The sequence below is a fragment of the Indicator indicator genome, chromosome 2, assembly GCF_027791375.1.
Source record: "Indicator indicator isolate 239-I01 chromosome 2, UM_Iind_1.1, whole genome shotgun sequence".
In the NCBI taxonomy this organism is placed as follows: domain Eukaryota; kingdom Metazoa; phylum Chordata; class Aves; order Piciformes; family Indicatoridae; genus Indicator; species Indicator indicator.
Genome location: NC_072011.1, coordinates 47,845,690 through 47,872,201, shown reverse-complemented (window position 1 = coordinate 47,872,201; position 26,512 = coordinate 47,845,690). Strand labels below are relative to the sequence as shown.

The 26,512-nt window shown below is 40.5% G+C and overlaps 1 protein-coding gene across 1 annotated transcript in view; it reads right to left on the bottom strand.

Annotated features, from left to right (window-relative positions):
* Positions 1-26,512, bottom strand: part of THADA (THADA armadillo repeat containing) — a 190,949-nt gene that overhangs the window by 94,023 nt on the left and 70,414 nt on the right. Inside the window, exons 27-28 of the mRNA XM_054397089.1 lie at positions 22,657-22,788; positions 7,068-7,236 (exon numbers count right to left, since the gene is read on the bottom strand). Coding sequence (XP_054253064.1) covers positions 7,068-7,236; positions 22,657-22,788 — 301 coding nt within the window. The remainder of the gene's footprint in view (positions 1-7,067; positions 7,237-22,656; positions 22,789-26,512) is intronic.

The following is a 26,512-nucleotide window of genomic DNA, read 5'->3' as shown; positions in this document are numbered from 1 at the left end:
AGGTCTACACACATCACACGCCCTTTGCAGTCCAGCATCATGTTAACTGATTCTCACAAGATAAAAACAAAAGCTGAGGTCTAACATCTGCTTTCCTTGGCAAACAATTCTGAAAGTTCATGCATTTGGGAGGTTTTTTTAATCACCATAAATAATCGACAACCAGATGAATTAAAGGTGCTCCCTTGTTTTCTGGGAAATTCATACTTAGGGTTCCTGCAACTTCTCTTTACTTTAAAGCACCCTGAGTGCGTCTTGCTGATCACTCCCTGGATCTCCGGCTGATGACTCAGCTCATGGATGGGAGCCAGGGAGTCTAGGTTTGTGTGATACTGCCACCTGGCATCTGTTGTTCCCCAACCTGCAGCAATCCCATAACAAAGGCCAGGCAGGGTAGACAGCTGTCTGATCTTCTCTGTATTCACTATGGTCACACCAAAAGCCCATTGATAGCCCTTTTGATCCTTGAAGTACCTCTCTTGAGGGTATACCACGAACACAAGGGGTCTCTAGGCCACTCACAATGGGATGCTTTTCCCACTTGTTTGCTGTTAGGCTCACATCAGCTTCTAATACAGACAACTCCTAGCACCCTCCCGTCACTCCAGAAATCTGTGTCTATCAATGACTTATGCTTCTGTGGCTTTGATGTGCCAGGCCATCGAATCCACACAGTCCAGTATAACCTGTCACCCCTTTCCTAGGGTTTAAATCTAGGGCTTTAAACTAGGTCGGAAGGGGGTGGGTGAGGAAACCAGTCTTCCTGGAGAGGAGAGAGTAGGATATAAATTAGGGTTAATTGAGAAATCAACAGTGCAGCTGAAGTGCATGTACACCAATGCATGCAATATGGGCAACAAACAAGAGGAACTGGAAGTCTTGGTCCACCAGCAAGACTATGATGTAATTGCCATTACAGAAGCATAGTGGGACAATTCACATAATTGGAGTACTGCACTGGGAGGTTACAAGCTCGTTAGGCGAGGGAGAAGAGGAGGGGGGGTGGCCCTGTATATTAGGGAATCTCTTGATGCCTCCGAACTTGAGGTTGCAGATGAAAGGACTGAGTGCCTCTGGGTTAAAATCAGAGGGAGGCTTAACAAAACTGACATCCTGATTGGAGTCTGTCATAGATCACCCAACCAGGATGAGAAGGTAGGTGAAGTATTCTATAAGCAACTGGAAGCTGTCTCAAGATCATCAGATCTTGTCCTTGTGGGTGACTTTAACCTGCCAGACATCTGCTGGGAACTTAATTCAGCAGAGAGGAGGCAGTCCAGAAGGTTTTCAGACTGTATGGAGGACAGCTTCCTGATGCAGCTGTTAAGTGAGCCTACCTGGGGTCAGGCTGTGCTTGATCTGCTGTTCTCAAATAGAGAAGGGCTGGTGGGAGACGTGATGGTAGGAGGCTGTCTAGGGTTCAGTGATCACGAGATAGTGGAGTTTTCAATATGCAGGGAAATAGGGAGGAGCAGTAACAGAACCCTCACCTTGAACTTCCAGAGGGCAAACTTCACCTTGTTTAAGCAACTTATTAGGAAAGTACCCTGGGTAGCAGCCCCTAAGAACAAAGGGGTCCAGGACGGTTGGACCAACTTCAAATAGGAGCTCTTGAAGGCACAGGAACTGGCAGTTCCCACCTGCCAAAAGATGAGCCAGCTGGGAAAGTGACCAGTCTGGATGAGCAAACTCTTGAAGGAATTAAGGGCAAAAAAGAGGGTGTATCATCTTTGGAAAGGGGGGGAGGCAACTCGAGATACGTTTAAGGATGTTGTTAGAACATGTCGGAGAAAAATTAGAGAGGCAAAAGCACAGTTAGAACTTAAACTGGCCACTGCTGTGAAAGATAATAAAAAGCATTTTTATAAATATATTAATTCTAAAAAGAGGGGCAAGAAGAGCCTCCACTCTTTATTGGACCTGGAGGGAAACACTGTAACTAAAGATGAGGAAAAGGCTGAGGTTCTAAATACCTTCTTTGCCTCAGTTTTCAACAATAAGGCAGGAGGACATCAGGATAACTGGCCTCCTGAACTGGTAGATAGGGTCAGGGAGCAGTGTAGTACCCCTGACTTCCATGAGGAATTAGTTCGGGACTTGCTGAGCCACTTGGATACTCACAAGTCCATGGGACCAGATGGGATCCATCCAAGGGTACTGAGAGAGCTGGCAGATGAGATGGCCAAGTCTCTCTCCATCATTTTCCACCGGTCCTGGCTCACCATAGAGGTCCCAGATGACTGGAAGCTGGCCAATGTGATGCCCATCCACAAGAAGGGCCATATGGAGGAACCTGGAAACTACAGGCCTGTCAGCCTGATATCAGTGCCAGGGAAAATTATGGAGCAGATTGTCTTGGGGGCAATCACTGCACACCTGAAGGATGGCCAAGGAATCAGGTCCAGCCAACATGGATTTAGGAAGAGCAGGTCCTGCCTCACCAACCTGATCTCCTTCTATGATCAGGGGATCTGCCTGGTGGATGTGGGGCAGGCTGTGGATGTAGTCTACCTGGACTTCAGCAAGGCCTTTGACCCCATTCCCCACAGCAAACTCCTGGCCAAGCTGGCAGCTTGTGGCTTGGACAGCAGCACTCTGCGCTGGGTTAGGAACTGGCTGGAGGGCCGAGCCCAGAGAGTGGTGGTGAATGGTGCCACATCCAGCTGGAGGCCAGTCACTAGTGGTGTCCCCCAGGGATCAGTGCTGGGCCCCATCCTTTTCAATATCTTTATTGATGATCTGGATGAGGGGATTGAGTCCATCATCAGTAAATTTGTAGATGACACCAAGCTGGAGCAGGTGTTGATTGGTTAGAGGGTAGAAGGGCTCTGCAGAGGGACCTTGACAGGCTGGACAGATGGGCAGAGTCCAACAGGATGGCATTTAACAAGTCCAAGTGCCAGGTCCTGCACTTTGGCCACAACAACCCCATGCAGTGCTAAAGGCTGGGCTTGGAGTGGCTGGAGAGAAGCCCGAAAGGGACCTGGGGGTACTGATTGACAGTAGGCTGAACATGAGCCAGCAGTGTGCCCAGGTGGCCAAGAAGGCCAATGGCATCCTGGCCTGCATCAAGAATAGTGTGGCCAGCAGGAACAGGGAAGTCATTGTGCCCCTGTACTCAGCACTGGTTAGGCTGCACCTTGAGTACTGTGTCCAGTTCTAGGCCCCTCAATTGAAGAAGGATATTGAGACACTTGAACGTGTCCAGAGAAGGGCAACGAGGCTGGTGAGAGGCCTCAAACACAAACCCTGTGAGGAGAGGCTGAAGGAGCTGGGATTGTTTAGCCTGGAGAAGAGGAGGCTCAGGGGTGACCTCACTGCTGTCTACAACTACCTGAAGGGAGGTTGTAGCCAGGAAGGGGTTGGTCTCTTCTCCCAGGCAATCAGCACCAGAACAATAGGAAACAGTCTCAAGCTGTGTAGGGGGAAATTTAGGCTCAAGGTGAGGAGAAAGTTCTTCACAGAGAGAGCTGTTAGCCGTTGGAATGTGCTGCCCAGGGAGGTGGTTGAGTCACCATCCCTGGAGGTGTTCAAGAGCAGATTAGACATGGCACTTTGTGCCATGGTTTAGTAGTCATGAGTTCTTGGGTGAAAGGTTGGACTTGATGATCCTTGAAGTCTTTTCCAACTTTATTGATTCCGTGATTCCTCCTCCTGGCCAAAGGCATGGACCCTCTACTCCTGGTCTTCATCAGAGTATTCACTGTCTGACTTTGGGGGTGCCTGACCAGAGGTCCCCTCATCAGGATCAAGGGATGTAACCTCAGTTCTTCTCTGCCTGGAAGGTTGTTGATTATCTTCTTGGCTCTCTTACAGCAGCTACCTTGACTGCCTTCTTAGATGATCCATTCCTAACTACTGTCTTTCCTCTCAGTTCATGTACACACGTAGGTTCACCGTCCCACTTCCTCATGTCCTTCCCCTGGTCATGCAGGAAAAACCAGAATGCTCCATGTGGCATGTGCCTGGGGTTCCCCTTCCCTCTGACTGGGACAGGAGAATACTGATTTCTTGTGGTATTCCTGGTAGATGAGGCACTGGCTCGTGGGAATGAGTTGGTACAGAGGTTATCCTCAAAATTCTGGTGCCAAGCCAACAGTGTCCACAGGCCATGTATCCTCATCCAAGTAACACATCATTACTAAGTCATTTGAATATGATGCTGGGGCACCTTGGATCAGCTTTCTCCACATGGCCCATGTGCATGGGACATCCTCTGGATCTGTAGAGATACTCGGATCATATAGGTCACTGTAGATAACTTCCAACACAGCTAATTTTCTCAGGCACTGGATTCCCTCATCTGCAGTGTTCCACTTCTCTGGAAAATTCACAAGGTCTTCCTTGAATGGGTATCTTGTCCTCACACTTAACAGGAGTAATTTCCAGAGACTGTGTCTTTTCCAATTCCTTTCTCAACCCTTTGGGTTTCTGGCAGTGGGTCCCAGTTGCTGGGCTTCTTTCCCTTCCAACAGCTGATTGTCAGCCCTGTTATCCCAGCACCAGAGCAGCCAGGCAGCAATTCACTCTCATGGCTGGCGGCTGTAATCTTTATGTATATCTCTCAGCTCTGCTGAGGTCAAGGACCAGGTAGTTTCTGCTTCCTGCTTGATTTCAGTCACTCACTCTGATCTCCCAGTTGATGGACCAGCCCCTTGATCAGAATCCTCCTCATACCTTACTAATTGATGATAGGGACCTGTTGACCTTGTCCACTGCTGCTTTTTCACTACTGGGGCAATTATTCTAGTTGCTGTTTGGGTCCCCATCTCAACCATGGTATCTTCAGGTGACATTTGGGTGCCTGCCTCAGCCACAGTCCTCTTATAATACTGAACTGTGGCTCGGTAAGCACAGGCCAGGCCCCAGTACAGTGCTAGAAGCTGCTGGTTTTCATTGGGATAGGCAAGGCACTTTTCTGTCAGGTGGCACGTCATGTTTACCAGGATTATTTGCCTCCTCTGTGGTAAAGTCCCAGGCTATGGGAGGTGATAACTATCCTAGGAATCTGCCCAAATCCTTCCATACACCCTGCCACCCAGAGACCAGCCACCTCAGGGCACATTTCAGTATTTCCTCATCCAAAGGCTGTCTCCTTTCACACCTTGATGGCATCAGATTCCACAAAGCCTATTCCATACCAGTGATATTTATTAGCAGTATTAAAGATCTCACATAGGGATGAACCAGAACCTTGAGGGCCTGCATAATAAAGCTTTCTATATCCATCTCAGGCAGGGAGAAAGAAATTATAACCCCCCGCAAGCATAGCTCCCACAGAACAGCAAGGCTACCAACACCAGAAAAAAAAATCACATAGCCATTATCTGTCTAGGCATGTTCCCAAACAAGGAAACACTTTCAAATCAAAGTAATGCTGCTAGCAAACTCCATGACCAGCACAGGAGTTTGTATCTTAACTAAAGCAAGCTTAAATCAAAGCTGCAGTTATGTTATAGTTTCCCAGGTTTCAGCACCAAAAAGGACTGTGGTGGTTTGGTCCTGGCTGGGGGACAAATGTCCCACTAAAGCTGCTCTATCACACCCCTTCTTAGGTGGACAGGGAGACGGGAAAATATAAGAAAAGCCAGCAATAAGAGAGAAGCAATAAGAAAGAAGGACAAAGAAGAAGAAGGACAAAGAAGAAAGACGAAGAAGAAGGACGACAAAGAAGGAGGAGAATGGAGAAGAAGAAGGAGGATGAAGAGAAGAAGGACAAAGAAGAATGATGAAGAAGAACACAAAAACATCACATTAAAGCCCTGAGAATATCTCCTGATCACAGGTATGGAAAACTCCTACACCTATGCATAAGTTCATGATTAAAAAGCAGACCATCCTTTGGGCTCTTACAGAACCAATCCTTCATCATGATTTTTTTCTAGGTCACTCATGATCAGAATTATCATCTTTTTTCACTGAGAAAACAGTCAATTCTCTTCCTCAGGCTTCAGGAATTTTGTAACACACCAGGGCTGAACAGGTCATCTGAGGATGGCAATCTCCTCCTTTCCACACAAATGCATCAGCCTAAAGGGCAAAGTGCTTGCATGCATACAGGTGCATGGACTGCTTTTCATGGTAGAAAAGACTGGACATGATTATCCCATGCTCTGTGACAAGCTTCACTATAACCAATTGTCATCCAAATCTAGACTGAATGGTTGAAACCTTCTAAAGGCAAACTTGCCAGTAACAGTTTTAGGACTTCATTTCACTGTCCTAGCTTTCCTGTATGGTCATGTTCTTCAACGGATGTAACATGCAGGAAAAGATATACTTAAAAAAAAATACCCCCCACAAAACAGTCCACAGTTTACAGTGGAAACGTTTACCTAGATAGTTTGCCAGCTAAGGCAGACTAACAGACCTGATCATGTACAATATAGCTTTACTGGAGGGTTACTCATGAAAAACAGGCAATAAAAATGAGTAACTTATTGCCACAATAGTTTAAAAATCAAATGCAGTGAACCGACTGCCATAAACCAAAGGAATGATATATGGGGAATGAAGAAATCTCTGATTCAAAGTCGACAGCAGCTTTTCTTCAGAAGAATACAGCATAAAGCTTATCACAGCTCATACAGCAAACTGACAGGAAGTTGCTGGTGTAGCAGGAAAAGCAAATGAAATAATATATAAAAACATTGGCAACTAGCAAGCCTCAGTATCTACACTATTGGTGCTTAGAGTTCAGATTTGCCTCAGATTTGCCCTGTGATTTTGGACAAGTCACACAGATCTCTCTGTAGATAAGTTTAGATAAAGATATTTGTTCTCAAAGCACTTTAATCTCAGGAGATGAAACATTATATGAAATGTAAATGTTGATAATTACAGCCTACAGCCTTCTAATGACAGTTGAAATGCTCATTCCACATTTGTCAACTGATAGGATTGGCTCAAAAGCAGCTTTTGCACATTTTGACAATTTGTGAACATTAATCTCAACTCAATTCATGTTACCCAGTTGTGAAGTATAGCCACAAAAAAAACAACAAAACCCACACAGTAAAAAACCAGAACTACAAGCCAAACCAAATAATTCATCCCCAGAAACTTACTTGCAAAAGTGTTCCATGAATATTATTCTGTTGTATGCAAGGACTGGTGGAATCTGGAAGCCCCTCCAGCAAGGACAGCACTGTATGAGGTATTTCATTCACCATAACAAATGGAACAAGGGCTCGACCTGACATCTCACGGGAACGGTAAACAGGAGAGTGCCCACACCTAGAAAAGGCAGAAATACCCAATTTTTTTTATCCAGCTGTAATCCACTGCTGGGGCTAAAACAAAACAAAGAATAATTCAGTGAAAACTTAAACATATTTCTCACAAATCTAATGCACAATCTTTCTTCTCAGCAGTGCCCAGAAACACAAGTCAAACCAAAGCCATGCTGGAGGCTTTTTTTCCCTTCAGAAACTCCTGTGTTTACATAGCTTGTTTTTTTAAAAAATGAAAAAGATGAAAGGTCCTGTTCCATCTTCCTTGATGTTTATGTCACTTATTATACAGTAATCATACTCAAATGTATTGTGAGTTTGACTTAAAACTATTAAATTGCATGTTCCTTATCCGATGTTTCCATAAGAACTCAACATGCTGTCTACTGAAATTTAAGGCCATACTGTTTTTTAGAAAAAATTTACAGGCAGGAAGGAAAAGACTCACTGGAAAAAATTTTCTATTATTTATAATTAATATCTCAAACCCAAATGTTTTTCATTTATTAAAAATTAACTGTGGAGACTCAAGATTGCATATAAAACACAGGTCAAGAGCACCACTCATCTTTTAATGTTACTAAGGTTTTAACTGACTGTGGATTTATGAATACACATAGAATTAACTATTCAGCCATAAGCTATATGAACACGTTAACCAGCTGCATATGCTTCAGCAGCATATATACTGAGTTCAAGTAAGTAAAAATCTTTTCTCAACTAAACGTAGGTTTGCCTAAGTCTCTCAAAGCCAGTAAATCTTGTATGTGTCAGTTTTTGCAAGGCAGGTACAATTCAGCCACCCACAGCCTCAGATAACTGAGAGGTATCACAGGGTTCAGATATGGAAAAATGACTCAGGTGATATAAAACATAGTATGGCAGAAGTTATGCCCTGATACCTCCCAGCTGATTGTGATAATCCAGAGAGATGACCTTCTCTCCTCCTACTCTCTCATCCTTTTCGTGACCTGCTTCCTACATATTTTCAGCTCACAAAAGCACATGTAGTTAAGATTATCCTCCACCAAAATGTTCAAACCACTTTTGAGCTCTCCCAAACCAACCCTGCAGGGTCATGCCTATGTACTTAAAAAAATGAAATGAAATGAAAATTTATTGTAAGGTTTCAAATATCTCTAGCAAATTTAAACCAACACTAGAAATTGTTTATTTTAATTCACATCAAAGAAATAAAAAAAAAAAAACAGTTTCCATCTTGAACTAGCAATTGAACAGGGTTTTGAATACAAGACTTAATTGAAATACAGTAACAGTTCTGACATTTTAGCCGTGTTAAGCCATGTTATGCCTGAAAATCACAGACCATGTGCAGAGGAAGGAAAGAGCTACGCTACCCTTCAAAAACAGGACTTCATATTCTTGCAGTATGGCTGCATGTTCTGTCCTTCACCTCCCCACATCTTCCCTTGTAGGGAATGCTTTTTATAAAGATCCCTTTTGCATCTCCCCTTTAAAGACTGATCCTCCTTCACAACAGGATGCAAAAGCAGAGCAGTCACAACTGGAGGATCTTCCATATGGAAAAGCTTTAACTCTGTATTCACAAGGTGCAAGAAGAAAGTCACCTTAGCTCTTAATAAAAACCTTCCATTTTTTAAACAAAACCTTTTAAACTCTACTGCACAGTAAATTTAAACCCAAGAAGTGATTTGTCTGCAACCATTCCTTTACTTCTGCCAAACTGTATTTTCTTAACCAAGAGATTCTCACATATTGCTCTTTCCAAATACAAGTAACACTGATACTGTAATGAATGTCTGTTTTTTTAATTAGCTATAACTGCATACCGAATAATATTTTTTATTTTGTTCATGACATTTTTACAAATCCCAAGGAATCTAACACGTATTCAGAAGGAATAGTGGAAAATGGGTAAAATGCCAAGGTTTCCTCTAACTTGTGCATAGGTACTTTCCAACATTATATGTTTCAGAGGAGGTTTTCTCCTTAAACACAATGAAATTAATTAGAATGAAATTCTGTTTTTCCTAGTAACAAAAAATGAAGTTAACAACAATGTTTAGATGATCTGACTACAACTTTATTATCTTGCAAAAACTGACATTAAAGGCTTACAAAAACATACACAAACATATGTGGAGATACAGTATTTTACATAACAAGTTTTGTTCCATGTTGTTATTTTATGACATTTACTATGGAAATAGAAATGACTGCATTATATTTAGAAAGGAGAAAATTATTTATTACAGACAAAATTGTCTCAGCTACCTGAAGTCTGGATCCACAACACAGGCTGTCACCTCAGCACTTACACTGAATGAATTTTAAAGCAAAAGTGCAATACTCAAGATTACAGATGAGTCTATCTTCACCTTTCCTCATGCCCAAGATTGTTCTCTATAAACACCTCAGTAGCCAAGTGTTAACCCACACAGAAGCCTAGCTGGGACCTTCAAATTAGGTCCTGTTTTGCACACTGAGGATCCTAAATCAGAAGGCAATAATATCCTCCTCCTCTCTGAGTAAACACACAGGTGCCCAGGTGGAGAACTCACCCAGGCACCAGAGGACCCAGTTCTGCAGCTTTCTGCCTCTGAAGGAAATGCAAATCCCCAGATACAACTTGCCCAAAGGGTAACCCATCACCAAACTGCGAACATACTATGCACCGTTGTACATAAATGCAAACTTCTCACACTACAGATTGCTACATAGGGTGCAGTGCAGTTTCAGGAAGTAACATCTTAGTGGAATCCCTCATAACAGCATGTGGTGGTAAGGCCCATGACACATGGCCCAGTACAAATCCAGACAGGTCTCAAGACGCCTAGACAGGTCCTTTCTCTCCCCTCCTTCTTGCCACAACAACAGGCCAACGTGGGAAAAGAAACAAAGGGGACAGGACCTTGCCTGTCTGGTAAACAAGATGCCCATCTGGGGTCAGAGCACATAACCTCCACCGGATACGAGGTCCTGGCCTCTGCCTTTTATGGTCATAGCCTGGCAGAAAACTTTCCACTGTGTGGCTACCTGTTAGCTTTAGTGCCCCATTGGACCAAGTGACCTCTGGCATTTTGTATATATACAAGTGGCTGGGGAGCCTAAGGGTCTTGCTCAAATCCGCCTTGCTCAAGCCTTGCTCAGATCTGCTGAAGCCTCACCTCACTTCAAGCCTTGTCGTCTCGAGTGTCCTGCCTTGCTTTAGTGCCTGGTCCAGAGCCCTGGGATAAAGCCTGAGCCTCGAACTGGATTACAAACCGACAGTTTCTGGAGCCTTTCTGCAGAGAGAGTGAGCTAGGGACCATCTCCAAATTTCTACTCTAATCCTCATGAGTAAATGTAAATCCTGGCCTGATCATATCTTCCTAAGGGTTGGTTGGCCTTTGGTTTATAAGTGGGTGAAGCTATTTGTGTCACAGCTTTTTCCAGTCTCTGAACACTCTAAATTGTGTCAAAATTGACATTAAGCATCCTGGAAGAATTCACGACCGAATAGAACCTGTAAATAATTTCACCAGTTTTGTACATAGTTTTGGGGTGGGGTTTTTGGGAAAATAAAAATAACTATATTTTATAATTCCCACCTTGTTAATTTAACCCAAAACTAATACACAGCACTCCTACAAAGTCATTATTAAGGAACAAAAGCATCACAAAATTTAAGAACAATGAGGTATTGCATTATAGGAACACATATGAAATTATTTCATTGGCAAATAGCATGAAACTGTACCAGTAACATTTCAAAACCACTCCTCTTTCATATGCAGATGCAAGATATCATGCAAAGTCACCAGCAATGACCTATCTCTGAACTTCTGCATGCCCTCAAGGCACTTATGTGAACATCTCTCATGTTTTGAAGGCTCTTGGCTTCATTCCTGAATTATGCAAGAAGTTTGTCAGAAGAATGTCAAAATATACACTACTTTTTCCATAACCTCTCACAGTACCCTAGATTTAAAAAAAGCATTTTTGATTTTTGATGGATCTCACTTAGATATAATCTCATATCCGAATATAAAACTAAACAAGATCAATTTTCAAAAAGTGAACGAACAGAGAATGTAAATAAACCTGAGTAACACAGAACAACAGTCTAACCCAGTGTAGCATTTTTTTTATTGTTACACCAGCCTCCAAGATGAACTACACAAGTTAACACTGAGTCCATCTTTTGCATTCTTAAATATTTTATCTAGGATTTACTAGTAACTAAGCAATCTCACAAGCTGTACCAAGAAAAATCAATACACGATTATGGCAATCATGTAACTCATTTTATGCCTACAGCAACACCTAGAAGCTTCAGGAAGGAAATATTTTAAAGCTATTAATCTGTTTTGGTTACTTCTCCTGCAGCAGTCTGAGACACTGCCATCCTTGAGATTAGTTTCACTTAAGTGGTGGAAGCTTAATTAGATATTAGCTTTAGCAGAAAGGGCATTAGCAGAAAGGAACAGGACATCAAACCTTGGGCACTTCACCATCCAGACTCTGAGCTTCATCTGCCAACAACACAATTAAAATCTGTCAGTGGCTACCTCTTCTCATCTTTGCAAGCAAATACAAGCAGTGGATGTTATGTATCTATTAGGGCAGCATGGATGAAAATGAAGATGACAGACTCTAAAATCCAAGAAATAATCAAAAATGTTGCCATATGTAGAAATATACAGTATGCCAACTTAATTTTATTCTATCTCAAAGTAACAATAAGTAATGAAACTTGCAAAATCCTCATGTGATACACTTCTATTAAATCCCGAGGGCAAAAACCACTGTTGAAGTACTGTTTATCTAGGTGCATGAGGTACTGGGCGTAAACATGTTTACTTCCAATAGTCCATGATCAAGAACAAAAAGGCAATAAATCTGAAAAGATTTAACTTTGTATAACTGTAGATTCAATGCAATTCCAGTGCAGCTTTAACACTTAGATCCTGAACAATCCTTCCAACTGATATAATTTATGGCCAGCTCTCACAAGGCACAAAGATTCCATACTCCTCTACACACATCAAAGTATCTAATTTATTACTCTGGCTACAAACCACAGACCACTAGCTCTAAATAAAAATATCTTGCACTTTTTTTTCCACTTACACTTTTTTTTTTTTGAAGGTTTTTCCTATGTGCTTGTTTTTTCTCAGTCTCATAACTCCCCTTAAAGAGACTTTGTATAACCCAGATTAACAAATCAGTTACCTTTCATATAAAGGTCACAGAAACAAATGAGTAGAATTAATTTGAAAAATTACATACAAAGATGAAAATACATACATTACATTTACATACTGCAATTGTAAGAAGAATCAACAAGGAGAAAAAGCATGTATTTCCATATTTACTGGATGCTGTCACAGCAATTTGCATTACTGTCACTGCTTATTAAAAATACAGCTCCTACAGTCCTGTAGACAGTATCACAGCATGACAGCTCCTGTTCTCAGCTGAAATACACTCACATCCATTGCCTTCACAATGCGTGGGAAGAGGCAACCACTAACTGCAGCTGTGGAAATGGAACTGAAACAACATGCAAACAGGCTGAACAACCAGTAAGGGATCATTCTGGAGAAGGGACCTCTAACCTGGTAAGACAAACCAAGCACCCTACCACCATCACAGAAAGTTTGGGAGAAGAGCATGAGGCAGGAAAAGCACCCTTGCAATTCAAACCAACCAGCTCTGCCCGCTAGTTAAAGCATTCTAACAGTCTCTAGGGTTTCAAAAGATAAAATTGATTAAAAATGAATTAATAAATAAAATTTAAAAGGACAGTATCCATTAAACCATGGAGCTACTCATGCGAGAAGGTCCTAACAAATTCACTGGAAAGGAAAAACTACAGTAAGGCTTCTGTCTCATTCTATGTAGACATGTTTAAGTTGTATGAGAAAGAGGTTTTCGCTTTCCTCCACCGTGCAGCTATATAGTTAAAGACAGGTTATCAGCAAGAATTAAAACATGAAATTACATTAGCAGAAATCATGGATGGTGATCACAAAGTATTTAGCAATAAATTCCATTCCTGCTGCACTGTCTGTACTTAAGTGAAACAACTAAAAAAAAAAAAAAAAACACAAAAAACCCACAACAAAAAACCCCAGCATGATAGCTTGATATACATGTACCCAAAGTTTCTTTTGTTCATTTACTGACTTGCTTGTGTTTTTCTTTCAAAGAAAAAGAAGTATTTTCCATTTTGATAGGTTTCTATATTCCTTAGCAATAAAGTTTCCAAAGTATTTAATTTTTAAAAAATATTTCACGGTGGAAACTTGTAATGCAACTGGCCTGAAGACAAATTTTGAAATTAAGAACCAAAAAAATTCCAGAATAGTCTGAATTTTGATAAAGCATCTCAATATTTACCTAGCAAGTAGAAAAACATTACCGAAGTATCAGTGGACAATTCAGATCTATAACCAACACATGAATATAGTCCACAAAATATTTAAACACAACCATGGACAGATCAAGTTTAATTTCATGCTATTTATGCAGTACTAAACCTCTAAAATCTTATCTATTTCCTTTAAAGTGAAGTTAATGGTTGCCCAAACCTCTAGTGTCTTTATACTCTATGTTAAGTATTATATTTTTTCAACTTGGGCAATTAAGATAAAACCACATATTTTTGTAAGGACTGAGTTTTCTACACAAGCACTTAACAAATCAGAGTAGCTGTAAATACCGCAGGAACTACACAGGAAAAGTACACCGACTTTTATTTGTGAAAGCTGTTCACAAGCTCTGCCAAGAGTTGTTTCTCTGTATGTTTCCAAGTGCATTCTAGGGAGAAATTATAGATATTTTGTAAAAAGCAGCCAACTGATACCAAGCTGAATCAACAACAGAAACTTGAATTGTTGTGGTTCAGCCAGCCAACAGACTAAAATCACTAATGTGTAAGCCTATGAAATCTGTTACTAATGCTGTGTGTAAATTTTACACGACAGAAAAAATGTTCTCTTCAGATGGAGATTTCTATAGAATGTGCTGCCACAATTTCAATGGTATCTCTTTTCTTGCATTCCCATCAGAAAATCTCAATATTTTCAGGTTCTTGGTTTATTTTACTATTTGATGAAGTCACATGAGGTTAGAACTACCTGGTTTCAGTTCCTAGTATTCTACAGGAAAATCAATTTTTCCTAGTGTCAATTAAAAGAAAAACTTTCACTCATAACCACATTTCAACTTTTTGAATTTGTGAAAAAATATTACGATGTTTCGCAAGTGCAGAGTAACAGAAAGAAACACAGTTAGGAAAAACTCCAGAGAATATTTTGTCTAGATTCTTTGTTCTCTTAGCAACTGTATCATTATTGTGAATTCTGTGAAATGGAAGCTGAATGAATAAATCCAGTCTCAGCAGCTTGTGATGATTTCAAGAGCTTCATTTGATTGTAAATGAGAATGCAACAAGATTAACTTTCAAAACTTATCAGACTCATGAAAACAACCAAAGAGTCTCAGTTCTCAAACACCCTTTCAGCCATACCACAAGAAGTAGTTAGCTCATTGCCAAGAAGTCTTCCCAACACTGATTCAAGAGTGTTGATTTTAAATTTAAATTTAAATAATATTGTCTTTTAAAAATGTCATTACAGTTGGTTCTCCTTGACATACCTAACATCCTCTGCATAATTAATGCATTATTTCTCTTTATTTTCACATTCCTTCCTGCAAATACTTTTGCAGAACAAGCTAAATATTACTATTTGGTTGTTTCTCTTGATCAGCAAAGTTAAGTACTGACAGGTTGATTTTAAACATGTAAATGAATATTAATTCATCAATTGTATGTTGACAGTTGAGGACTCCATATTTTTACTGGATCATGTTTCAAATAAGTTGCAGCATACATCAAATTTTAAACTAGGATCCCAGCCACTGGCCCTCTCTTCAGGAATCTGCTACACTGGAGAAAGACAGGACCCTACAATTTGTGATTATTTCCTAAACTGCTTCAGATGATAATCTGCCAAACAAAAGCAGAGTGATGAACACTGGAAAAACTGGAATAAGGAACCAATAATGAATACTAAGGAGTTGTAATATTTCCCATCAACACTACTTGAACATGAAAAGAACATCTGCCCACAGTTTAAGAGAAAAGGTTGATGAACACAGAAAATATTTTTTAGTTGATGAGTTCTTGAACTGGTTACTGCCAACCAAGCACTTCGCAGTCTTCTCTAGCACTGCAAGTTGAAATCAATCAACACAGAAAATGTGACAAATTGTTTACCACTTCTTATTTAAATGGGCAGGGCGGAAGGGGCACATCTGAAAAATCTTCTCATTCATAGATACTTATGGGGAACCATAAATATTTTTACAGACAATACTAACCACTATGCAATCAGGATTGCACAGAGAATAGATTGTAAGCAGAAATGGAAAAATTCTAAGCCAGTCCCAACTCACAAGAGGAGTTATACTCACAAGGGAAACACATTCCTCTCCCTCCTTACTTCTCCCCCGACACACAAAACTTCCATCTTAGATGTCAAGCAAGAGACTTAACACTACAAAGCACAGTAAGAATCTAAAAACAACATATGCTTTAGGTGTGCATGTTGCTCCTTTTTTCCAAATGCCTACGCTAGTTCATGTATTTTGGGAACACTGCCTATAATCAAAAGGATATCTGTCTTCGGATTGCAACAGGTCAGTCCCATAAGCTTCCCTAGGAAGGACAGTGTAATTCCAATGGGTCTAAGTGTCACAAGCTTGCAGATAATGAATTATTGCAGCGATAACACTGAGCAGTTATATTGATCAGACATTACATTAATAAGAAAGAAAACAACAACAAAAAACACCAAACCAATACAAAAACCAGAGACCAAGATGTGCACATGATATGGAAACTCAGGGAGATGCTTTCATAAACACCAGTATTAAAATAACTGCTCTTGATTACAACAATGCTGCCACAAACACATGTAGTCCTTTTCATTTAATATGAAAAGTTATTCCCACAAAAAAAACCCCAACACTTTGTTTATCAGATTCCTGATAAGATTCCCTGTCTTACAGAAATGGCAGTTGAAAACATTAATTCTCCTACCGGTGCCATGCCACACTAAAATAAAAAGGAGTACTAGGCAGAGGAAGCACACTTAGCACAACATTCAGCTGTCTTGTTTGGCCACTTACCATATTGTTTAGTCTACAAAAAGTCAGATGGCTTCTTTCAAGTCAGATATAAGATGATGTACTAATGCTACATATGCAATTGTACATCTGTGAAACAAAACAATGATCAAGGAAATTGCATTTAAACACTAATATAAACAGCAATTTTAACAAGGTATACATGACTAACTTCAATCAAGCTCTTCCCAAACAAACTGCAGATATGTTGTTATCAGAATTCTCTCACTCTGTTGTCTCTTGTGCTCTTTTTTCAGTGTAAGGTTTTAAACTTATTTCAAAGTCTCATGGATATTTTTGATTTGAATTTTCTTACTTTATTACTCCATTACTCCCAGACCAAATTCCCAGGAAGCCTACAAAGGCTGTTCCACAGGGCTATCAATAAACAGGACCAGGCACCTCAGAAACAAAATATAATTTAACATCATTAAAGACACTTCAGAGCAATAAAACTAACAGACATAGGTCAACAAAGATTAGTTTTTTCAAAAGAGCATACCCACCTGCAATTAACATTAGTGATCATGAAACACAGATTCACACCACATCCTAGAATTTTAATACTATTATACCTGGCTCTTATTCCTTAAGATGCTTCCATAAGGAGCAAGCTTTCACAGTTATAAAATAATGAGACATAACTGTGTCCCAGAGTCCTCCAGAATTCATGGTCAGGTGTCTCTGCTTCCTAAGAAGCTAAAACACCTCTGGATGACTCATTTATTTTTCAAATTGCTTAAAACATAGAACTCAATGATTTGCAACATCAGTGCACACAGGTTAGTTACAACATCAAGATCGTAATTTTATGTATGCATCTTTGCATCATTGGATTGGTGCTTCAAAAGGAAAAGATGTCAGTTATAGCAATAGTATTTCCCCCTTATCTGTACTGAAGTAAACTGAACAATGGACACTGAAAGGAATACTCATAGAATTTCTGAACCTAAGTGGAAAAAGAATGAGAGAAAAAAATGGCAAAAACTGCATCAGTGACAGTTTCCATCCTAGTAGGAAAGCAAAGAACCAGAGATAAATCAGTTGGAGGCAAAAGACACCACAGTAACATAAATGTACTAAGTATACCTGGCAATTCAAAACCGTATTTGGGGAATAAAGTGTTCTGTAACATCATGAGGTTGCTTCATAAGATAGGAAAGATTTTGAACGCCATACTAATCAGAAAACAATCAAAAACAATCAGTCCTTTGTATGAGGTTCAAGCAGAGTACAACTGAAGGTCTATTTTTAAATCTCCACCAAATATTTTTAAAGATCCACTCTGATTCACTTTAGCCAGTATAAAACACAAAATAGAATTATTTATAACAGATTCAAGTCCAAATTTCTGTTAGAAATCTGGATTCTGAGTTACAGCATTTTTAAAATAGCTTTCTAAGTCTGCTGATATCTTACACTACTTCATCTGTGAATACAATTTTGTACAGAACAATTAATGGAATCTATACATTATACACTGAACCTCTCAGACTTCACTGAAGGAATCTGATCTTTCATAAAAGAAATCCATATTTTGCTTTTAAATTTTAAGATAAATCTTCTGCAATATTTCTATTTGTCTGGATTGGCATCTGTTAAGACTTTTTCAAAAATCACCTATTAGTCAAGAAAACTTGGTGTATTTACTCACTGAATAAAACCAGAGTACTGCAGTACATGTGTGGACAAAAGACTCATGGAATCATGGCCTCTATGATTATTTTTTTTTTGCCTTTGTCCCTAAGTTTGAAATAAATCACAGCCAACAGTCTGTATCACTTTTTGTAGAGGGACAGACACAGTATCCAGTCCACTTAAATAACAGATTTATTTGAGCTTTCCTATAACAGCTATCAGGATAACATTTTTCCTGCCCATTTGCTCGTATCTGATGTGTACTTCCCCTCTCGTCTAAAGCACTCTTCTAGGAATGATAGCCGATAATGCTCTATCCTACAGAAACTGTTTCCTCACCATATACAATTTTGCTGTCATTAAGTAACAGTCACAGTAATTATCCTCATATACTAATGACAAGCTCAAAAAATAGCACTCTATCAGTTCAGGATGGTGGATTGAGGGAGGCAGGAGAGGAAAGAACAGCTGTAAAGGACTAGTACTTCCCATTGCCATCTCCTCTGGTTCCTGACTAATAACAGCATCAGGGGATGCTGGAATTTAGCTCCTCCATTTTACAGAACGATGCATGTGACAAAATATTGCTCAAGAAAACAATGTCTGTTTCATAACTGCATTAATTTCATGGAAACACATTCACCTTTCTACTTAAACTGTCCCCAGACCGTGATTTTCTTCAAGGACTTGCAACATAATATACCTAGAAGCAACACTGCTTTGAAATCTATTTGACAAAGTCTGAAAGAGAAAATTTCACTAAGAATTAAAAACAGTCAAGTGAAAGACAAGCCACATGCAACCAAAGTGTTTTAAAAAACCTTATGTTAGTTGAAATTTTGAAGCTGATTTTTTTAAAACTACTTAAAAGATTAAAAGGTTACATTTAGAAATAGGGCTAGCCTTCAATTGGCAAAAAGTAACCAAGACAATATAAATAATTGTTACAGGGTGCTCCAAACCCCCTTTACCCCACCTCCATCAATGGAGGTTTGAATGGGGGAAGACAAAGACATAAAATTGCCTTCTAAGGCGCAAAATTGCCTTCCCCTCCCACTGGGGAACATTCTTCCCGCTGGGAGCTGAGACCCCTCACATGTATTCATCCGTGGGGGAAAGCCCACACTGGGATTTGGAATTGTGATTGGCTGGGTTCTTCATGCCTGGTATATATTGGCACTGGACACATTGTCCAGGAAAATCTTAAATAGGCTGACCAGTAAGCCATCTGGGCTCTCATTTTGGCTTTCATTTTGGGATCAGTTTTGGTGCTCATTTTGAACTCACTGTGCTCTCACTCTGGATTTGCAGCAAAACTGGAGAAATCAGCACTCGGTCCTGGCTTCTCTCCGGACCTGCCTACCCTGGAGTCCTGCTCCCTGCCTGCTGCTGGAGTGACCCTGCCTGCTGTAAAAACTGCAGCTGTTCACTGGAACAGGCCGGCAGCACGGCTGCTGTTGCATTGCTCAGACAGTGCTGCTACATGAGTTTTGCCTGGTGGCAGCTGTGTCTAAGGACATTTTGATTTTGGCAGGTCCCTTTTCCTTTGGATTTGTGCCGTGTTATCCACAAATTGGATTATAAACTTGCGGTTCTGGAGCCTGCCACCGAAGAGAGACCTAGGGACTATCTCCAAATTCCTGCTCCATCCTTGTGAGTAAAACCGGCATTCTCAGCTTTCTCTCAGGTCCTGGCTTGCCTCTGATTTTTATAAGTGGGGTACAGCTATTTTGTGGCTTAGCCTCTTCTGTTTTCTGAATTCTGTAATTCGTACTAAAGTTGCCCATAAGCATCCTTGTAGAATTCATGACTCAATAGAACCTGTAAATAAACTTAATCAGTTTTGTACATAATTCTGGGGCGGGGTTTTTGGGAAAATAAAGATAATTTTTATAATTACCACCTTGTTAATTTAATCCAAATCAAAGCAGTAATACTTGTCTTACTCCTTCAGAGCATTCAGCCCAGAACATTTAACACTAAACAAACACTCTGTCAATGCCATGGTACAAAAGGACATAAGGCAACTCAAATTTAGATCATTCTAATGAGATTACAGATCTTTGAAAGAGGGGGGCAAAAAATGAGGTTACGTTTTTCTTTCATACTTAAAAGATTACTTTCTGATTACCCCTCTCGTTAATCAAAAACATTCTGTACATTCCTTCATCTTAGACCTAACCATTAAGACAGACCTATGTAGCTCTTGAAAAAATAAAAAGTGAAGAACTAAGTAGTGAATCAAGGTGTTCCCTTTCAAATAAAACATCTGCAAGAGGAAATGGGGAAAATAGAACTTTTAATAGAACTGCAGATAGGTAATCAAATGTCCTAGTTCAACAGGGAGTAACAAGTATGCATGTAGAGACTGAGAATTGTCCTTGTAGCATTTAATCCAATTCATATTGTGTAATTCATCTCAGCACAGTCACAGCAACAATAGCTCTACTCCCACTAGATGGAAAATTCCACTCAGGCTTAAGTGAAACTCTTCAAAAGCCCAATTTGAATTCTTGGTGCTAAACACAGTTTTGTTCAGAGAACTGCTAATTTGCTTGCAAACACTGTAAGTATTTTGTTCATCCTCTCAGAGCCACAAATGAATGTAACTTCATTGTTTTACACCGGCATCTGAATATCAGTCATGGGTTATATTCACCCTTCCTCTCTTCCCACCCCATTAACAGTACTTTTCCTTGACAGTGGTACAGCAATAGAAATGTAAAAATCTCACAATAAAAATATGGCAATTAAATGTTCTAAATTGCACTGGGCTACCAAGGATTTATATGTACATGCAGATGCTATGTAACCCAATACCACACTGAAAATTCAAAGGAACAGTTAATATGTACAATTTAATCTCTTGATTACAGAATCATGGAACTATTTTTGGTTAGGAAATACCTGCAAGAGCATCAAGTCCAACCATTTGACTCTACCAAGTCTGGTGCTAAACCAGGTCCCTTTCACACTACATCTATGCATCATTTAAAAACCTCACTGGGAAGCCTATTCCAGTGTTTCATAACCCTTTCAGTGAAGAAGTTTCTTCTAATATGCAATCTATACCTCCTTTCTCTGGACCTGCTCCAGGACCTCAATGCCTTTCTTGTACTAAGGGCCCCAAATCTGACCACAGTACTCAAGGTGTGGCCCTGCCACTGCTGAGTAGAGGGGATAATCACCTCCGTGGTTCTGCTTGTCACACTATTCCATTCAGGTCAGGAAGCTGTTAGTCTTCTTGGTCACCTGGGCACACTGTTGGCTCATATTCAGCCAGTGGTCAACCAGCCTCCCTGGGTCTTTCTCTACTAGGCATCTCTCCAGCCACTCTTCCCCAAGTCTGTAGGCACTGCACGGGGTTGTTACGAACCAGGACTTAACATTGTTGAATCTCCTAGCTGGCCATGGCCCATCAATATTTAAATTAAAACATAAAAATAATAAACAAGCATTCTCTGGTGTATTAACAAAGGCATAAAACCAGAGCTAATCAACAACATAAATAACAACTACAGTTTTAATGATTTTTCCCAAAACATGTGTGAGATTTGAACACAGTAGTATTTTCAATCGTTAAATACAGAGCATTTAAAAACTTTTATTACAGGTTTTTTCCCTTGAAGAAAAAAAAAGCAAGTTATTATTTATTCTTGAAAATTAAAAAAAAAAGTAAGAAGAGATACATCGTAACTGTTACAAAGAGTAAGAAGACAAATCTATTACAATTGTCTAACAAATACTTGTTTAAAATAAAAATTGGAAGATCTTAGGATAACAACTTTATCTTGTTTCACTACCAAACAAGTAAGATTAAGTATGGAACTTTCTCACCCTGTTTCTCAGAAGCTTTCACATAGATAGCCAAACTTCCTCTCAAATACTGATTGGGATCATTTCTCCTTACCCGTCACAGCCCTGTTCCCTTATCAGACTCCCCATCTGAATATCTTGATGTAACCACCATATAAATGAAAGTTACAGAAAAGTCATCTTAGAAACAGACTAAATATAGGGTATATCCATGTCTTTATCTAGTAATGTATGCATATATTTATCATAGAATCACAGAATTGTTTCGGTTGGAAAAGACCTCTAAGACTGAGTCCAACCATTGACCTACCAACCGCCATGGCCATTAAGCCACTATACATATGAATTGGTATGAAGCTGTGTATTTGTAGATATATAGATCTATATGTATCTACACACATCTATAAAACTATGTATTAGTCATTACATTTATGTGTTACATTTATGTGTTACCCATCAGAAGCCTGTACAGCAAATTTTGCAACGCTGAAGTCAGTCAAGCTCATCAGTCTTCATCTTCATTTACCTGGCTGCAATCATGCTGTACATCATTCGCAGGTGAATATTCACAAACAAGTCACACAGTGGCTTGCAAGAGCTGAATTGTGATTCTGTGATTCTCTGTGATTCTGTGAATTATTTCTAATCTCCCAAAACATTAATAATCATTAATATAGGGAAAAGTCCAACTAAAGAGAAACAATTTTTCCTCTTAAAATTAAAGCTGAAGACAAGGTCAAAAAGACTGAAAAAAATCCCAAATCAACAAAGAATTCCCATCACATGAAAACCCACCACAAAATCACCTTACCTTATAATAAATGGGACAAACGGTGCCATGCTGAGTGCTGAATAAGTGCCATCCATTGGAGATGGGTACAGCCTTCCCAGGATTAAAAGCAAAAGGAATAGGCCTGGATGGATTTTCAACTCTTCAGCTTCACTAAATAAAAATGTGATAAGAAGTATTTGGTGAAAAAATTATCATCCTTTATACCAGTCTTGAGATTCTTCCACTCACAATATCTTTCTGCATTTCTGGTTCAACAAGGTATTCTAGGCTAACCATTGCAAGGAAGAGTAAACCTTGCTGGGATTAAACATGGCTTCCAGTTTCCTATGGCACCAATAGGCCCTTAAGACCATGCTACCTTCACTTTCCTACATTATCCCATGTATCTTTTATTCCTAATAATGGTGAGCTAAAATTCCCTTTTAAAGAGTATTAAACCCAAGCATAAATAATGTTTCTCTAGGAACAGAAAGAGATGATTTACAAAAATCATGAGATGGTTTAAAAAAATCTTTAATTTTTCTTCTCTGGAAGGAAATACGTATTTAGTAAATAGCAGGCTTTATTTAAAAATAATTCTTGCCATTGATGCTAACTGGATACTCCTCATACTGTAAAACCAATCAGAAATTCAAGTCAAAATCAGCACTTCTTAATTGAGTTAATACTTAAAATTAGGACACGATTTAATTCACATTAAAAAAAACATTTAAGGTCAATATATCAGGCAGTAGCTTTCAATCTTCTTCAGTTTAAAGACTTCCCAAAATTTTCCAGTGATGACGCTATCACCATTCAAGGCACCAGGTAAAGCAGAGTGCTGTGCAGAATATGTACATCTTCTTGTCTTAGATCAGCAACTACAAAACCTGCAATGACTGGTGAAACTCCTACTCCCAAGTATCCCCCTCAGGCCCATTAAACAGACAGCTGAAGCTTGCCTCCAAGTCAGCTGTTCAACTTCTACAGTCCATACCACAGCATTTTAAGAAAAACAAAGCCCAGACTGGTTTATTTTAGAAGTTCATGAACATGGGGATAACAGCATCAGGGTCATCCCAGACAATATCATCTACATTGATCAAACTAGCGCTCTCAGCCACCATTTGTGGAGTCCTTAAAATGAGATCAAGGACCTTCCCCAGAGTCAGTGTGTCACAGTTTGGAAAATGCTCATTCAAAGCTGCATGACCCTGTATCACTCAAGCACGTTAGAAAATAGCATCATTGAACATGAGACAGTTAAACACGCAGGTTCTGTCTTTCCTTGAAAAATATATGTATTTTAACATATGATCCCAGGAATGCAGCACAGGACCACAAGATGTTAGGGGTTGGAAGGGACCTCCAGAGATCGAGTTCAACCCCCTTGCCAGAGCAGGATCATATCATCTAGTGCAGGTCACACAGGAACGCATCCAGGCAAGTCTTGAAAGTCTTCAGAGAAGGAGACTTCACAAACTCTCTGAGGAGCCTGTTCCAGTGGTCTGTAACCCTTACAGAAAAGAAGTTTATCCTCATGATAAGGTGGAACTTCCTGTGCTGTAGTTTACATCCCCTTGCCCCTTTTCCTATCACAGGGCACAAGCGAGAAGAGGCTATCCTTTGCTTCTTGACACCCAGCCCTCATGTATCTTTATTAGATTCCCTCTCAGTCTTCTCTCCAGACTAAAAAGCCCCAGGTCTCACAGCCTTTCTTCATAAGACATGTGTTCCAGTACCTTAATCATCCTTGTAGCCCCCTGTTGGACTCTCTCCAGTAAATCCCTGTAGGGAAGAGTAGACGGGGAGGAGAATCTCCCGGATACACTCTTCTTAACGCACCCCAAGATGCTATTAGCCTTCTTGGCCACAAGGGCACATTGATGTCCCATGGATAATGTCATGTCCATGAAGACTCCCGGGTCCTTCTCCATGAGGCTGCTCTTAAAAAGAGCACCTCCCAACCTGCACCGGTGCAGTTTATTATCCCTTCCCAGGTGCAGGACTCTGCACTTATCCTTGTTGAATCTCATTAGGTTCCTCTCTGCCCAGCTCGCCAGTCTGTCCAAGTCTCGCTGAATGGCCACACAGCCATCAAGAATCAAGAATCAAGAATCAAGAAGGTTGGAAGAGACCGCAAGGATCATCGAGTCCAACCTGTCACCCTACACCTCATGCCTATCTAAACCATGGCACATCAGACTTATCAGCCAAGCCTCCCGGTTTGGTATTGTCGGCAAACACGCTGAACAGACACTCTGTCCCCTCATCAATGTCATTGATGAAGATGTTGAACAGGACGGGGCTGAGAACCGATCCCTGGGGGACTCCACTAGTTACAGCTCTCCAGCTGGACCTGGTACCATTGACCACCATTCCCACTCAATGGGACATGAATGTAAAAATGGGCAATTAAAAACTAGGTATGTTAAGTTGCACTGTGGGGTATTTCTCATATTTTAATGACAGTCTTGCCGGATTCAGCCCAGGTTTTTGATATTATTTCAGCAGCAATTGTCCTTGCAGTTCAAAGAGTAAATTAGATTCTGTTTCTCCATTACTACTTCCTAATATAAAGGCTCATCTGACATAATATGGTTAGTGATTCTACTGTATGTATGTACTACATCTGTAAAGGTGCAGTTTATTATCCCTTCCCAGGTGCAGGACTCTGCACTTATCCTTGTTGAACCTCATTAGGTTCCTCTCTGCCCAGCTTGCTGGTCTGTCCAAGTCTCGCTGAATGGCCACACAGCCATCAGACTTATCAGCCAAGCCTCCCGGTGTGGTATTGTCGGCAAACACGCTGAGCAGACACTCTGTCCCCTCATCAATGTCATTGATGAAGATGTTGAACGGGTTTGGACCTACCACTTATCCCTGGGGGACTCCACTAGTTACAGCTCTCCAGCTGGGCTTGGCACCATTGACCACTGCTCTTTGGACTCTAGTGTGTAACCAGTTCCTAATCCATCTCACTGTCTGTTCTTCTATCCCATACTTCCTGAGCTTGCTCACAAGGATGTTATGGGAAATAGTGTCAAAACCCTTACTAAGTAGGTAAGTAGGTAGACTACATCCACAGGTCTCCCTGCATTTACCCATTCAGTTATGACATCATAGAATGTTACCAGATTGGGCAAACCTGACTTCCCCTTGGTAAATCCATGCTGACTACTCCTGATAATCTTTTTCTCTTCCATGTGCCTTGGGGCTAAGGCCTCCTTGGAATTCAACCTTGCAGGGGAGATCAGCGACAACAGAAAGGGCTTCATCAAATACATTGCAAGAAAAGCTAACATCAGAGGCAGTATAGGCCCACTGCTGAATGAGGTGGGTACCTTGTTGACAGAGGACACAGAGAAGGCAGAATTGCTAAAAGCCTTAATTGTTTCCGTCTGTACTGATGGAGACTGTCCTCAGGAGCCTGAGGCCCCAGAGAAAGACAGGACAAAGGAGAAATTTTCCTTCGTTGATGAGGACTGGGTTAGAGAACAGTTCAGTCATCTGGACATCCATAAATCCATGGGTCCTGGTGGGATGCACCCAAGGGTGCTGAGGGAGCTGGCAGAGGTCATTGCCAGACCACACTCCATCATCTTTGGTAAGTCATGGCAGAGAGGAGAGGTGCCTGGGGACTGGAGGAGGGCAAATGTCACTCCAGTCTTCAAAAAGGGTAAGAAGGACCACCCAGGTAACTATAGACTGGTCAGCCTCACCTCCATCCCTGGAAAGGTGATGGAGCAACCTATCCTCAGCACTGTCCTTAGGCGTATTGAGGACAAGAGGGTCATTAGGAGCAGTCATCATGGTTTCACCAAGGGGAAGTCATGTCTGACCAACCTGATAGCCTTTTATGAGGACATAACCAGGTGGATGGATGATGGTAGAG